This window comes from Delphinus delphis, chromosome 3, assembly GCF_949987515.2.
Source record: "Delphinus delphis chromosome 3, mDelDel1.2, whole genome shotgun sequence".
Taxonomy (NCBI): Eukaryota; Metazoa; Chordata; class Mammalia; order Artiodactyla; family Delphinidae; genus Delphinus; species Delphinus delphis.
In genome coordinates, this window is record NC_082685.1 from 8,143,334 (window position 1) to 8,159,813 (window position 16,480).

General features: G+C 38.8%; 2 protein-coding genes and 1 long non-coding RNA gene across 12 annotated transcripts in view; 2 read left to right on the forward strand and 1 right to left on the reverse strand.

Moving 5' to 3' along the window:
* The window catches only part of LOC132422735 (zinc finger protein 177-like), a 33,091-nt gene extending 19,201 nt beyond the window's left edge, over nucleotides 1-13,890 (forward strand). For 2 of the 3 annotated variants that reach the window (XM_069540543.1, XM_069540544.1), the window contains 5 exons: nucleotides 9,166-9,251; nucleotides 9,833-9,959; nucleotides 10,396-10,488; nucleotides 11,004-11,195; nucleotides 11,620-13,890. In XM_069540543.1, the coding sequence (XP_069396644.1) occupies nucleotides 9,166-9,251; nucleotides 9,833-9,959; nucleotides 10,396-10,488; nucleotides 11,004-11,195; nucleotides 11,620-12,725 (1,604 nt within the window). In that variant the 3' untranslated portion in view covers nucleotides 12,726-13,890. Of the gene's footprint in view, nucleotides 1-9,165; nucleotides 9,252-9,832; nucleotides 9,960-10,395; nucleotides 10,489-11,003; nucleotides 11,196-11,615 lie in introns of all 3 variants that reach the window. The other variant, XM_060007656.2, reaches the window with a different exon arrangement.
* LOC132422739 (uncharacterized) lies at nucleotides 13,391-15,356 on the reverse strand. Its single transcript, XR_009518880.1, has 3 exons — nucleotides 15,321-15,356; nucleotides 14,155-14,222; nucleotides 13,391-13,523 (listed from the first exon to the last, which is right to left on the reverse strand). It is a non-coding gene; the product is annotated as an uncharacterized lncRNA (long non-coding RNA).
* A 77-nt stretch (nucleotides 15,357-15,433) lies between these two features.
* The window catches only part of LOC132422736 (zinc finger protein 426-like), a 28,355-nt gene continuing 27,308 nt past the window's right edge, over nucleotides 15,434-16,480 (forward strand). For 7 of the 8 annotated variants that reach the window (XM_060007665.1, XM_060007667.1, XM_060007669.1 and 4 more), the window contains exon 1: nucleotides 15,434-15,837. The gene's annotated coding sequence lies outside the window, so the exon portion shown is untranslated. The remainder of the gene's footprint in view (nucleotides 15,838-16,480) is intronic. The other variant, XM_060007663.1, reaches the window with a different exon arrangement.

A 16,480-nucleotide genomic window follows, 5' to 3' on the forward strand; every position in this document is an offset into this window, starting at 1 on the left:
TTTTTTCCTAAGGCCCACTTTAGCTGCAACCTACAAGTTTTGGTACTTAGCACTGATCAATACCATAGTATTAATGTACTTTTCAATTTCTAATTTAATTCATTAATTATATCTTTTACCCATGAGTTCTTCGTAAGTGTAGTAATGTTCTCTAAACTCCAGATGTCAATGGCTTTTTTCTATTAGATTGAACTATGGTGAAACTGCTAACATTCAACCTTTTTTTTAACCTATAAAAATGGCAGTTTCGTATGTTTCAACATAATTTACTTTTGTAATTAATATATAACTTAATTTCATTTTGGTCAGAGAACATATCTGTATACATCTTCTCTGAAAGGCTTAAGACTAACTTTATAGTATAGCAGTGGGGTCAGTTTTGTAAACATTCCACTTATGCTTGAGAAAGATATGTATTCTCTATTGAGAGTAGTGTCTATAAGTGTTTTAGATGAAGGATGTTCATTTTACTATTCAGACCTTCAAATCCTCTTTTTTTCCTCTGATTATCCATTACTCAGAATAGTGTGTTAAAGTCTCTTACACTGATGGAGATTTGTCAGTTTCTACTTTAATTCTGTTAGCTTCTGTGTATAAATTTTATGAGACTATGTTACTTGTGTATACAACTTCAGAATCTTTATACTTTCTCATTAATTGAATCTTATATCCTAATATAGTTACCTGTTGTAGTGCCTTTTGTCTTAAAAATGTGTGAAATTAAGTTAGCCAAACAAACTTTATTTTGGTTAATATTTGTCTGGTATATCATTTCCATTTTTGAGATTTAGTCTTTCTGTGTTGTTTTGTTTTTAGTGCATCTCGTGAAACAGCATAGAGCTGAAATTTATCTTAATCTAACATGGCAGTCTTTGTTTTTAAACTATAGAGTTCAGTCTATTTATTTGTACATTTATTGTGATTATTGATTAAGACATTTTCTGCCATCTTACAACATGCTGTTTATTTTACTTGCTTTTGTTGTTTTTTTCCCCTGCTTATTTTTGTTGCCTTTGTAATAATTGAAGTTTTTTCCTCATTCTATTGTTTCTTCTAGCCTGTGAGTTAAGCCCACTGTGTTCTTCAGTAGTTGCCCTAGCTATTTTATCATGCACACTTAAAGTCTAAAGCTAATCAATACCTTTATTCTCTAACGGAAGAATACCAGGAGCATAAGACTAGTCACATCCCTCCCAGTTTATATATTTTTATTATTCAGTAGCATTCCAGCTTGCTTTTCCATCTCACAAATTAGATATTGCTATTATTATTTTATATAATCAAAGTTCACTTAATATTTCAGACATAAAAATTCCTATTTCCTGGAATACTGAGAATTTACTTTAGTGATGATCTTTAGATGGGTAAGCTCTCTTGGGTCTTTACTTTAAAATGTCTTTATTTTACTCCCCTTTTAAAACTTTAAGCTTTTCATATGGAAATTTTCAAGCACACACAAAAGTAGAGAAAATAAAATAGCGAATCATATCTTCAACACTCAGTTTTCACAATTATCAGTATTTTACCATTCTTGGATCCCGTAGGCCTGAGCTGTCTAATACACTAGCCATATGTGGCTATTCAAATTTAAGTTAAAATTTAAATTACTTAAATAACACTAGCCTCATTTCAGGTGCTCAATAGCCATATGTAAATGGTGGCTATTGTATTAGATAGTGTACGTAAGAGTTGGACAGTGCTGGTAGCCTAGTCACCTGCTTTTTCTTTTTTCTGGAGTGTTTTTACAGCAGATTCTGGACGTCATGTCCTTTCATCGGTACTTAAGCATGCGTCTCTGGCTGGTACATAACCATCACCGCGTTTTCCCACCTGGCAAACTCCAAAGTTCCCCAGTTGTCTCCAGAGTATCTTTTTACAGTTTGTTCAAATCAGGATCTTAACAGGGTACCCACCTTGTTTTTTTGAATATGTATCTCTTAAGTTTGTTTTATCCCCTCCTCCTCCTTTTTCCTTTTTTTTTTTTTAATCCACTGACTTATTGGAGATATCAAGGCGTTTGTCCTACATTATGGATTTAGCTGATTGCTGCTGCTTTGTGTTATTTAACTTGTTTATCTCTGTATTTCCTATTAAAATTAGTTAGTCCAGAAGCTTGATTAGATTCAGGGTTTGATTTCATAAATTCACCCTTGAACCTAAGGAAGATATTTTAACTGGATTTAGAATTCTAAGTTGTTAAGTTATTTTTCTCTCAGCACACTGAGGGTGTCATCCTTTCTTCTGACATACTTTGTTGCTCTTGAGACGTAAGACATCAGTTTGTCTGTCCTTTTTAGGTGACCTGAGTTTTTTCCCTGGCTACTTTTAAGATTGTGGGGGGAAAAAAATCAAACACCAAAGAAGAAAATAAATGTAGGTGTGGATTTCTTTTTATTCTTTCAGCCTGGGATTTATTGTGCTTCCTGGATCCAAAGGTTAGTGTCTTTTACTAATTCTAGGAAATTCCTAGCTAGTTTCTCATCAAATGGTGTAACAAAGTTCTAATCTGGTAGTTAATTGTTGCATTGAATTTCTAACTTCAACGAATCAGTTTCCTTTCTAAAAGTTATGTTTGTTTCTTAAAACTGTTTCATCATTTCTAGTGTATCTTATTCCATATTCATCCATATTTCTCTTAATTTCTTTAAGCCTGTTAAATATAGAGGGTTTTTTACATAATGTCTAAAAAGTCTAATACCTGCAGTATTGTGCTTTCTTCTTCCTGCTGCCTGTGTTTTGACTGCTTCTCACTCATGGTACGTTATGTATTTTATATATTTGTGTTTCATAATTTTTTAAACTGTGACTTCCTCAGTTTACTTAGAATTTTATCTGTGGGAATTCTTTGAGGCCTGGCTTGAAGTTGAGTTTTCCAGAGATAGGTCCATTTGCTCACACTAATTGCCTGGGGGACCCTCTTTAATGAAACCTAGAACCTTCTTTAAATAAAATTATTCTCTTAAGGGAATAATTTTGGATTACACAAGTAATGTGAATTTGGACCAAAACGTAAGATTTTCTTTTTCTACTATATCGGATGCCAAGGTCCAGACCAGTACATTTTCTCTCTGTCCCCTTCTGTATGGAAAGTTATCTTTCTTTTCTTTAGAACTTTTAATTATGGATTTTCAAACATACTCAGGAGTGTGTATGATGAAACCTCCCTGTAACCATTATCCAGCTTCAATGATTACCATGATTTTGCACTCTTAATTCTTCCCCTTACTTACTATAATAACTGAGTTTTGTTTTCCTGGAGCATGTTAAAACAAATATCAAACATCATGTCATTTCACCCAGAATTTGAGTTGTATCTCTAAAAGAAAAGGATATCATAAGGATACAACCAGCCTAACCCAGTCTGGGGGCAAAAGAAGAAGGAGAACTGTTACAGAGCAAGAGACTTACGAGACAATTCTTTTTTTTTTTATTTTAAACATCTTTATTGGAGTATAATTGCTTTAAAATGGTGTGTTAGTTTCTGCTTTATAACAAAGTGAATCAGCTATACATATACATATATCCCCATATCCCCTCCCTCTTGTGTCTCCCTCCCACCCTCCATATCCCACTCCTCTAGGTGGTCACAAAGCACCGAGCTGATCTCCCTGTGCTATGTGGCTGCTTCCCACTAGCTATCTATTTTATGTTTGGTAGTATATATAAGTCCATGCCACTGTCTCACTTCTTCCCAGCTTACCCTTCGCCCTCCCCGTGTCTTCAAGTCCATTCTATACGTCTGTGTCTTTATTCCTGTCCTGCCCCTAGGTTCTTCAGAACCTTTTTTTTTTTTTTTTTTAGATTTCATCTATATGTGTTAGCATACGGTATTTGTTTTTCTTTCTGACTTACTTCACTCTGTATGACAGTCTCTAGGTCCATCCACCTCACTACAAATAACTCAATTTCGTTTCTTTTTATGGCTGAGCAATATTCCATTGTATATATGTGCATCATCTTCTTTATCCATTTATCTGTCGATGGACACTTAAGTTGCTTCCGTGTCCTGGCTATTGTAAATAGAGCTGCAGTGAACATTGTGGTACATGACTCTTTTTGAATTATGGTTTTCTCAGGGCATATGCCCAGTAGTGGGATTGTTTAGTCATATAGTAGTTCTATTTTTAGTTTTTTAAGGAACCTCCATACTGTTCTCCATAGTGGCTGTATCAATTTACATTTCCCACCAACAGTGCAAGAGGGTTCCCTTTTCTCCACACCCTCTCCAGCATTTATTGTTTGTAGATTTTTTGATGATGGCCATTTTGACTGGTGTGAGGTGATACATCATTGTAGTTTTGATCTACATTTCTCTAATGATTAATGATGTTGAGCATTCTTTCATGTGTTTGTTGGCAACCTGTATATCTTCTTTGGAGAAATGTCTATTTAGGTCTTCTGCCCATTTTTGGATTAGGTTGTTTGTTTTTTTGATATTGAGGTGCATGAGCTGCTTGTAAATTTTGGAGATTAATCCTTTGTCAGTTGCTTCATTTGCAAATGTTTTCTCCCATTCTGAGGGTTGACAAGACAATTATTTAATAAAAATAAACTTTTAATTCCTAATTTAAATAAATTAGGAGTTTGGGATTAACAGATGCACAAAACTATATATAAAATAGATAAAAATTAAGGACCTACTGTATAGCACAGGGAACTATATTCAATATTTTGTAATAACTTATTATGGAAAATAATCTGAAAAAGAATATATATATGTGTGTGTGTATATATATATATCTGTATACACACACATACATAGCTGAATGACTTTGCTGTACACCTGAAACTAACACAACATTGTAAATCAACTGTACTTCAATTTAAAAATTTTTTTAAATAAACTTTTTTTTTTTTTTTTTTTTTGTGGTATGCGGGCCTCTCACTGTTGTGGCCTCTCCCGTTGCGGAGCACAGGCCCCGGATGCGCAGGCTTAGCGGCCATGGCTCACGGGCCCAGCTGCTCCACGGCATGTGGGATCTTCCCGAACCTGGGCACGAACCCGTGTCCCCTGCATCGGCAGGTGGACTCTCAACCACTGCGCCACCAGGGAAGCCCTTACATAAACTTTTAACAGACATTTTTAGCATTATCACAACACCATTATCACACCCCCCCAAATTAACAGTATTTCTTGATGTTATCAGTGGTCTTTAGCTGAAGACCACCAGGGGCACACAGAGTTAAACAAGTTGGATTTATTACTTACTGCAGCAAGGCAGAATGCACACAATGGTGAACTGTGGAATATCTCAGTAAGAGAGTGTTAGAAAAGACTTATTAAGGACTTTGGTTTTGAACACATGAAACTTATATTTTATAAATCATTGTTATCTCAATTAAAATAAATTTTAAAATTACTTTTAAAAAAGAAAGGAGAGGGACTTCCCTGGTGGTCCAGTGGCTAAGACTCCCAATGCAGGGGGTCTGGGTTTGATCCCTAGTCAGGGAACTAGATCTCACATGCTGCAACGAAGATTGAAGATCCCACGTGCCACAACTAAGACCCAGTGCAGCCAAATAAATAAATAAATATTGAAAAGAAAAAGGGGGGAACATTGCTCTTGATATACATACTAGCAAATTGGCTAGTATAATAAAAAGTCATACATCATTTTAACATTGAAAAGGTTTCTTTAAAGGGCATTCAGGGTAAAACTACTGACTCAGAAGCATACTGCGTATCGGAATTATAAGATGTCATTTCAAGGATCAAGAGTGTGAGTTGTAAGTGAATGTGATTTTTCAAGCTATAGTGGTATTTCCCGAGGGATGGTGATATTTAAAATAAAATTGTAGTTTAATCCAACAACAATACCTTTTGTCCACTTTGGTAGAAATAGCTATTTTTGAAGGCAGATTTTCTAGTTTTCAAACTAATTTCTTTGTCAATGTTGGGCATTTTTTAGACTTTGTCATTGTCTGGTTGACCTTTGTCAATTGAGAACCTAAAATCATAACTTAAAGGGATATATTTTTAAGATGCCAGCTGAAACCAGGAACTTAGTAAATGCAACTACAAAGCCTTAATATAAAAAAACAAACAAAAAACTCACATTTTTCTAACCTATAAAAAAAAGAATTGGGGCTCGTATTAGGTGCTTTTGGGGTGAGTTCTGGATTGGATGTTGTAGGGTGCAAGGGTATTATTCTGTGTTGGGCATCTTAGTAAATGTTACCTACAAAGGGGGAAAACTATACAGAGGCTAAAATTATAATTGATAAACATGGAGCAGTCACTCATATTAGCCAGAAAAGGGGGATGTTTGGTCATTTCTGAGGTGTAAATAATGTTTATATTTTGTCCATGTTCAAACACAGTTACAGAGTGTTCTTGCTTTTGTCTCAATATATCATGGTCACAGAGTGACCTTGTCTTGTTGCTGTTTTGGGTGTTGAACAAGAGAACACCCAGACTTTGCTGTGAGTTTCAGGCCAGCTCATCACAACAGCAAGGCCTAGCTGAGAGTACCAGGTCAGCTCCTGCATTTTAGGAACTGCTTTCTCTCTCTCTCTCTCTCTCTTTTTTTTTTTTTTTTTTTTGGTTCCGAAACCCAGGATGCTTTTCTCTTTACCAATATCGTCTAATATCCTGTCTGTGTTCTGTTAACACCACGTGTCTCAAATGTGTTTTTATAGTCGTTCGAATCAAGATCTAAGGGCCACACTTTACGATGGATTGTTACACCTCTTAAGTCTCTTAATCAGGAAGAGTTCTCCCTTCCTCTTTCTCCTCCAAACTGGATTTGTCTGGTTATGTCCTGTATATAATATCATTTAACATGTCCTCTGTCTCCTCTTACCCTTCTTCTATAAACTGCTAATTAAAGGATTTGTTAGGATTTTTTTTGGCAAAAATATTTTATAATTGGTGTTGTTTTTTGTTACATCATATCAGAACTAATGATGTCCAGTTGTCTCTTTTGAGATGTTAAGATTTATCAGTTGGTCCCAGTGTCAGCTTGATCTTACTTTATAAAGTTCCCCAGCACATGTACTTAGTCTTAAATTATGTCCTTCAGGTTTCTTGTTAATTACAAAAGAAAAAAAGTGTAACTTAATGGGGAAACATGCTGCATACCACCTTAACCAAGTGATCAAAGTTAATATCAATAATGAGACAAGACTGGCATCATAAGCCTCCTGAAGTGATGCAGAGAAGGACAAGCATCAATCACATAATACATCATCCAAAAATGAACTTTGTGAATCTAATCATGAGAAAACAACCAAAACTGAGGCTGTCTGTAAAACATCTGGCCTGGACTTTTCAAACCTGGGAAGATGAAGAAAGGCTGAGGGATTGGTCCAGATTAAAGAAGATTAAAGAAACATACTTTGAGGGCGTGATCCTGGATGGGAAGTTTAAAAAGTGACTGCTATAAAGGACATTATTGGGCCAGTTGGTAAAATTCTGCATATGGATTGTATGATAGATAGTAATATTAAATCCTGCTTTCAATCATTGTGTTTGTGTTAGAGAATATTCTAAGTTCTAAGTTCCTATGATACTCTGAAGAATGTAGGAGAAAAGGGTCATGACATCCACAATTTCCTCTCAAGTAGATTCCTCTCAATATCATTCTTGATGAAACACCCACCCACACACACACACACCCCTACAGAGAGAGAAAGAAAGCAAATGTGATAGAACTTTAACAACTGATAAAGAGTATAGGGAAGTTCCTCATATTTACACTATTCTCACAACTTTTGAGTTTGAAATTTTTTCAAAATAATTTCAAAATTAAAAGTTGAAAATAAACATCCCCATTCACTTTTCATCTAATATTTTAATAGCCATTTCTTGTCATTGCCTAGGTCCATTAATTTACTAGTGGTTGCAGAATGGTGACTTTCTGATTCTAGCATTTTCTTCATAATAAATGAAGCTCCTAATAAAGTTTCTATAATTATTCTATAAAGAGCTTTCCCTTATCGCAACTATTTGGTAATCATAAAATATTGTTCATAAAGGAGGGAGCGGGGTGATACATTTGAGTCTTTAATTACATTCTTTAAATAAATTTATTTATTTTATTTACTTTTGGCTGTGTTGGGTCTTCATTGCTGTGTGCGGGCTATCTCTAGTTGTGGCAAGCAGGGGTTGCTCTACTTTGCGGTGCGTGGGTTTCTCATTGTGGTGGCTTCTCTTGTTGTGGAGCATGGGCTTTAGGCACGCAGGCTTCAGCAGTTGTGGCACGTGGGCTCAGTAGTTGTGACACACGGGCTTAGTTGCTTCATGGCATGTGGGATCTTCCCGGACCAGGACTCGAACCTGCGTCCCCTGCATTGGCAGGTGGATTCTTAACCACTGAGCCACCAGGAAAGCCTTGATTCTTTTCACGAATTTTCAGAATAACAAAATTATATCCTAGCCACCTCCGATAGTGACCATTGAAGGTTCTTTTAGTAACACTATATACTCATGGCTTTGTTTTACATTTGGTATATTTCAACTGATTGTAGTCATTATTCTTTATTAAATTGTTCCATCTTAAGCCAGTGGGAACCTTTTTAAGTTTTCTCCTGTGTGGTAGGCTCCTTGCTTTCTGGTATAAGCTGTTCCAGGCTCATCTTGCACATTTCTTGTCCACATTGGACTCAGCTATTTGCCAAAGGAGTCCTGGTTTCTTATACAGATAGATGGCATTTTGAGGAATTTTAACACTAGAGCGCTCATTGCTCCTGAGTTGTGAGTGACTCTAGGCATTTTTGGTAGTTCAGTCTAGGGAAAAGTTAAAAAAATAAGTACATACAGGGCTTCCCTGGTGGCTCAGTGGTTGAGAGTCTGCCTGCCGATGCAGGAGACACAGGTTCGTGCCCTGGTCCGGGAAGATCCCACATGCCACGGAGCGGCTGGGCCCGTGAGCCACGGCCACTGAGCCTGCACATCCGGAGCCTGTGCTCCGCAACAGGTGAGGCCACGACAGTGAGAGGCCTGCGTACCGCAAAATAATAATAATAATAAGTACATACAGTATTCCCATTCCTAACTGTTCTTGGATAGGGAGATAAAATCTGTACTGTATTGTTTGTATGTATATGTGCATATATGTGCATTTATGTGTGCGTTGTTAAAGCTAGTGTGAGGAAGCTTCCAGGCCTGTAAGTGTTGAATATCTGTCAGGCCAAGACTCTCATGGCTTCTTTCTTCTCCTCTAGGTCTGCATGCTCCAGTCCAGGAGCCTGGCCAGGAGGGAGACACAAGAGGAAGAATGGCTGCAGGATTGCTGACAACCTGGTCACAGGTATGTGGGAAGTTATTGTTTCCAAAAAAACATTGCTGTTGCTAAAGGATACATCTCTTGCCCATGACCCACAGCTTCACAGCCCAGGCAGGCTGGCCTTAGGCTTCCCCAGTTCTCTGGGCTTCTCAGAATAGGAGATAGAGGATGTCTTAGGAAAGGCCTCAACATTTGTTAATTTTTTTTCAGATAATCCTCCAGGGTGAGTATTAGTTCCATATTCTGCTGGGTGCCATGAAGGAAAATAAAGACTTTTTTCACTAATTATTTTTCTCATTCTGCAGTATGCTCAGTCTTGATCTTCAATAAGACTGGCAGATTCCTCACAACCTAGTTGTGGAAATATAAGTTCCACTGTGTTAGAAAAGCTGCTAAGCTGCTGGATGATATGGTCCAGGGAGTGAGGACAAAAGTGGAAAGTTCCAAGAATTGAGCCTTGGGTCAAATAATGAGACCTCTGAAGCATGTCTGAGCTTCCTACACATTGGGTCTCCTTCCCAAGTCCTGTCAGCCTCACTCGCCATCTTTCTGGTTCAGAGTTAGAGATGGTCCTTGGCTGAACCTGTGTACATGTGATGTTTTAGGACTTGGTGACCTTCGAGGAAGTGGCAGTGGACTTTTCACAGGAGGAGTGGGCACTGCTGGACCCTGCTCAGAAAATCCTGTACAGAGATGTGATGCTGGAGAACTTTAGGAACCTAGCCTCAGTGGGTAAAGTTGACTTCATTCCTTCGTATTCATTTGTTCCTACACGTAATAGTTCTTCATCACATATCTGTTCCAGCAACTGTGAAAAGAATGGCAGTACATGGTAAACACAGAATGGATGGTTCCTGCCCTTGTGGAGCAGTCTTGTGGCTTCCCATGAAAATGCACTGATTGTATTTTCTCGATCCTTAAAAAATTTAGGTAATTTGCAGATCTTGGGCTTGGAATTCAAGGGTCAGGTCATGTGGGGCAAGGAGTATGCGTGTCTGTTTTGGGGCCCTGTGAAATAGTTATGTAATCTGATTGTTTTGCTCCCCCTAAAGCTGCACTTGCCTATCTTCAGAATCCTTTAAAACCAAAGTATTGGAATCAATTTTGTGGAAAGATTTCTTGTTTCCTTCACAGTCTCCCCACATCATGTGTCTTTCCCCATGAGCAGGGTATCATCTCTGCAAACACAGTCTGTTCACCGAGGTGGAGCAGGAAGAGCTGAGGCCAGAGCAGAGACGAATTCTCCAAGGTGCTTATAGAGGTGAGCCCCAGGCAGAAAGGGGTCATTGTATGAAATAGCCACAGCCTGCAAGGGGTGATACTGTTGGGAATGTCAGTCATTGTGGGAAAGAAGGCAGAGGCCATTACATGAGCTTTCCTTCTTTCACCATCTCTCCATTCATTCATACTTCCATTTGGTCTCAAAGGAAAAACTATTTTAATTACTCTTTCAATTTCACATTTCCTTGAATACTTTTTGTTCAGTTCTCCCCACTTGCTTTCCAGATAATACCTTCTCTTATTGTCTCAAGCCTCCAGAATCCTTAGTAAAATACCTCTCATTTCCATTGCTTGTCCCTATCATTGGCATCTTTTTCCAGAGCCAAGTTCCTAAATTAATTTCTCTCGTCACTGGTTGCATCTTCTCTTTCACATTTTCCTCCTATATTTAGTGTTATTATTTGAAAACAAATCCATAGGGTGCCTGCCTCCTTTTTTCTTTCATCCCTACTTTTTCTCCCAATAATTATAAAAAATTTCCCCATTCACTTTCAGACCAGGATACTCAACTTAAATCAAAAGACGCAATTCTTACACAGAATGTTCCTGGGGAAAAAACTTCCAATGGCATAAAAACGGTGAGATTCACTAGAAATGGTTCCTGGTTTTTTAGAATGGGAGAACTCTGTGAATTTCAAGGAATTAAAACAGCAGCAGCACCCAAACAAGGGGAGACACTTGAGGCAAGTGGAATTCACTCATCAGAAAGCTGCTTCAGGAAAGCCTTTATGAATCCCATAAAATTGGAGAAATCTCCAAACCTACCTCAACACTTGCTGCCATGCAGAGAATATCAACAAGTAAACATTTACTTAAATGTGATTCAATTATTATTTAATAAATAATTCATTCATTCTTCACACATGACTAGAAAAACTATATTTAGGATGCCCTTTGATGGGAATGAATACCATGGGGTCTTGGGAAGAGTATTCACCTATTTCAACTTGAAAGAATAGCGCAAAAGGTATACACACACCCTGAAAATGGTAAAAATGTTAGTTATAATAATATGCTTTATATATATGGCAGAATCCACATGGGAGTGAGTTCCTCTGTGATGAAAGTGAGAAAGCCTTTAGTCACCACTGATTCCTTATTCTGTAGGCAGCAACTCACCCTGGTGAGAAACCAATGGAATTTAATCATTGTGGAAAATTCTTTAGAAAGAACTGTCACCTTATTTGTCCAAGATATTGCAAGAGAGAGAAATGCAACAAATATAAAGAATATGGGCAAGACTCTGGCCATCCCTCAACTCTTAGGAGTCATGTGAATACTCACTCTGGAGAGAAAATTATTGAATTTAATGGTTGTGGAAAATTTTTCAATCAAGAGTCATCCCTTAGGAAACACTTAACTCTCACAGGAGAGAAATCTTCTGAGTGTAATCAACATCTTATGTCCTTCAACTTACACTCTTCCTTTTCAGTACATCAACAAATACCTACTGGAGAGAAACTCTGTGAATGCAGTGACTATGGAAAAAGATCTTCCCTTAGTTTCCACAAAAAAATGTGTACTGTGGAGGAAAGCTCAAAATGTAATGAACATGAGAAAGTTTTCACTGGCCCCTTGTCCCTTCAGATATGTGTGAGACCTCACGCTGGAGAGAAACGTTATGAATGCAGCAGTTGTGGGAAAGCCTTTGTTTTTCAGTCTTCCCTTAAGAAACATGTGAGATCACACACTGGAGAGAAACCTTACGAGTGTAATCATTGTGGAAAATCCTTCAGCCAGAGCTCTCATCTTAATGTGCACAAAAGAACTCACACTGGAGAGAAACCCTATGACTGTAAGGAATGTGGCAAGGCTTTCACTGTTCCTTCATCCCTTCAGAAACATATGAGAACACACACTGGAGAGAAACCCTATGAATGCAGTGACTGTGGGAAATCCTTTATTGATCAGTCATCCCTTAAGAAACATACACGATCTCACACTGGAGAGAAACCTTATGAGTGTAATCAATGTGGAAAATCCTTCAGTACAGGCTCTTATCTTATTGTGCACAAGAGAACTCACACTGGAGAGAAAACCTATGAGTGTAAAGAATGTGGGAAGGCCTTTAGGAATTCCTCTTGCCTAAGGGTACATATGAGAACTCACACAGGAGAGAAGCCCTATAAATGTATTCAGTGTGGAAAAGCATTCAGCACCAGCACTAACCTTATAATGCACAAACGAATACATACTGGACAGAAACTATATGAATGAAATGACTACAGGCTAGCCTTAGGTCCTTCACATCTCACTCATTTTAGAACTCACTCTGGAGAGAAACCCTATTGTGACCAATTTAGAAAGCCTTCAGGCACAACTCTTTAGTCACGTTATACTGGAACCAACCTTATAAATGTTATGGTTCTGTGATTGTATTTATCAGTGAGTGTTTAATCTTTAAAGTGTGACAACTCATTAATTGATGAGTATTAAAGATTATACAGCACTCTAAATTCCCCTTGATCTACATCACAAAAGTTTTGATACATAATGTTTTTATTGTAATTAAGTACTAAATATTGTCCATTTCTCATCAAGATGTCTTGGACCAAACTATAGGTTATTTAGAAATATATATTTTAATGTGCAGACTCTGTGCATATTTTAGTTATCTTTTAGTTATAGATTTCTAAATTAATTGCATTATGCACAGAATGCATGGTCTTCATGACACAGATTCTATAAGACATAGATTCAAACAAAATTATTAGAGACTTGCTACATGGCCTAATGTGTGAGACAAAAGAAGTTGCTGTCCCAATATCCATTCCTCCCCTCCTTCTTTCAAGTAACAATACAACTGTGTTCAAATTAGCAGTGTGGACAGTTCTTAAGGATTCATCTCCCAGCTTTCCTTGCAGCTGTGAGTGCCCATGAGCCCACAGTCCTGGCCAATGAGAAAGGAGGCAGAGGTCACTGCTTGTGGGTTCTAAAGAATTCCATGGAAATGGGAGCATCGCATCTGGCGTTTTCACTTTACCATTTGCCCTTTGTCTTATCTCTTCTTTTTTCCTAGAGAATAGACCAATAGGATGACAGTCATACACTACTGATTATATAATAAGGACATAGTATTTAGCTATGTATAAGCAACTATGGGTTGCTTATTTCTGGACTTCTTGTAACATGAAAAAAATAAACTAACTGGTTTAACACTCTTGTGGGAAGAGTCTGTTTCAGTGGATTTCAGTCTCAACTGATACATCTCATATGGTCAAGTTTTAAGAATCCTTCAAGTATAGTTGAAAACAATGTGTATTCTATAATTTCTTGGGTGTAACAGATTTTCAGTATATCTGATGGATAAATTTTATTGTGTTTTTAAAATCTGTATCATTAAAAACCTTATCTCATGATCTCCCCTTTACTGAGAGAGGTATGTTAAAATGCCCCAGTATGACTGTGGGTAGTCAGATTGTTTTTTAAATTCTATCTTGTATTTTGAGGCAGTATAACTGGATGCATAAAAATGTAGTCATTTTATATGTTTCTGGTAAATTGTCCTTTCATTCTTATATAGTGTTTATCCTTTTCCCCCTAATAATGAAATTTCATTAATTCACTTGATATAAATGTGAGCTATTGACCTAGTGGATAACATTTAATGCCTACAGATTTTTAAGGACAACCAGAAACAACTTACCTTTCTTCATCACCATATTAGTTATGATGTTCCTTGCAACACCAAGAGAGATCTCCTCCATGACATCCCTTGTGGCAGACAAAGAGATCAGTAGTTCCCCAGTGGCTGTCCCCACCAAAGACACCAGCAGCCCTCACCTATCTCTCTGTTGTGCCTTGCTTTGCTTCTGTAGTGATTTCCAACCTAGTAGGATATGAGGGATCTCATCCATAGAGACTGGTGGCTCAATGTTTAATGAAAAAGGAAAAGGGGAAGGAACATTTTGTTCTTGCTCCCAAGAAACCTCAGAAGTTTTCTCAACTCAAATCAGTTTGTAAATCTCCTGGTCAGTGTGCTTGGGCTCTCTTGAGTACCGCTGCCTATCAACATGTAAGAGCATCCTCCTGAAAACCAAATTGTTACAAAATAAGGATTCCCCCACCTTGGATATAGACTCTAGTCCCCCTGAGGTTGATAGGGACAGTCTAGAAAGGGAGGCCACTGCTCACAGCAGGGGTCACTCGGGACCTTAGCTTTACCTTAGCAGGTAAATATCTAAAGAAAAAAGAAATAAAGAAAACCAGGGAAACACAAGAGACCAAAAGAAAAAAATTAAGTATAAAGGCTGGGACTTTACGAAGCTACAAGCAATCCCCCCACCCCCTACTAAAAGAAAGGGGAAACTTTAAATCTTACGTGCCAAGTAGTTTTGAGGTCTAGCAAACGTAATGCTGTCTTCGATTGCTTACTGATTTAACAACAATGAAAAACCCCCCAGATGCAGGGGACAGCATTTGAGTTTAGCACTGTGTCCTGCCTTGTGGAATTGACCGGAGAAGACAGACTACTTCATGGATCGGCAGGATTATCGATATGGGAAAATCACTGTTAGGGCTCCAGGAACGAGGCGAGAGGCACGTAGACCTTTTGATGTGCTTGCTTGGGGTGGGTCCCTGCCCGCAGCCACGCCCTTCAGGCGCCAGTATTCAGCGATCTAAATACGCACAAAACGTATCCCACCTCCAACCCCGCCTCAGAAACAGACTGCGCCCCCCACCAGCAGCCCCATCTAAGGACTGGTTCCAGCCTCAATCTTGTCTTTGGGGCTCATTCGGTCCCCAGCCCCCGAACCTAGCCCACCCGGAACCCATCTGTACCCACGCCAGAGAAAACTAGAATTTCTCCACCTGAAGGGATCGAACGTGGCCGACGGTGCCACCACGGAAGCCCCGCCTCTTCCGACCCCTCCCGAGCCGGAAGCGGAAGTGGCGAACTTCGTTCGCCGCAGTCTCTTCCGCTGCTGGCCGGGTGTTTCTTGAGCAGTTTCCGGTTGGTCGTGGTTTGGCCGAATCCGGCGTCCGGTAGGCCGGCGCGTAGGAGAGGGAAGCAAATGGAAGGTGGAATTAGAACGAGTCTGTCCCGGGCCGCCCTGGGGTCAGCTTAGAGAGGCCTACGCCGCTCACTTCCGCCGCGGCCTCGGAGCCTCCCGGAACGGCCAGGTCCAGAGGCCGCCCCGGCGAAATATCCTAAGGGTGCTTCCGCGGGGTCGTTTAGGTTTCATCCTGTGCTCCCCTCTTCAAAAGCCTCCAAAGCAGCCTTCGTGATTTTTCTTCGAGAGGTAAAGAATTTCCGCCTTTAGGGTCCGTTGACTCCAGCCCCGTGTCCTCGAGTCCTTCACGCACCCGGCGATTCTGGCACATGCCGGTGAGCAGTGGGAGAAAGGGCCTCCGTTTCCTTTTCTATGCAAAAAAAGAAGTTTCGTCTGAGAATTTGGCATTATCTTTGCGCGTTCTTTATTTTTGGCGCATTACATTCGGGTAGAAATGTACTTTCATGGATGTCTATGGAGTGCGTTTTTTTGTATAGAAATATAAGTTTATATAGGCCACAACTCTTGCTACAAAAGAGAAGCAAGGATGCTCCCTTATCTCTTCATCTGAACTTCCTAAACCTGTACCTCCCTACAAAACTTCAAAACATGGGATTCCAAGAAAAACGGATGGAGGCTTTTTTGCCCTATATCTAGGATAATTGAACTTCTGATTAACAGGATGTTTGGTCTAAGTATTGTTTCCCCACATTTTTCGTTTGAAAAGTCGTAAACCTAAATAAAATGTGAAGCTTCGGTACAATTAACGTCCGTTGAAGTAGAGTCACCCATTTTGGGCATTTTGCATGTTTGCTCTCTTTCTCTAGATAAATACATTTTTTGGTGAGTTATTCGAGGGAGTAATCTGAAAATAAATTGCAACCATGTATTAATACTTGACCTTTAAATACTTGGTAATGCATCTCCTAAAGATAAGGACATTGTGCTAATTAAACCACAGAACTATTATTTACCCCA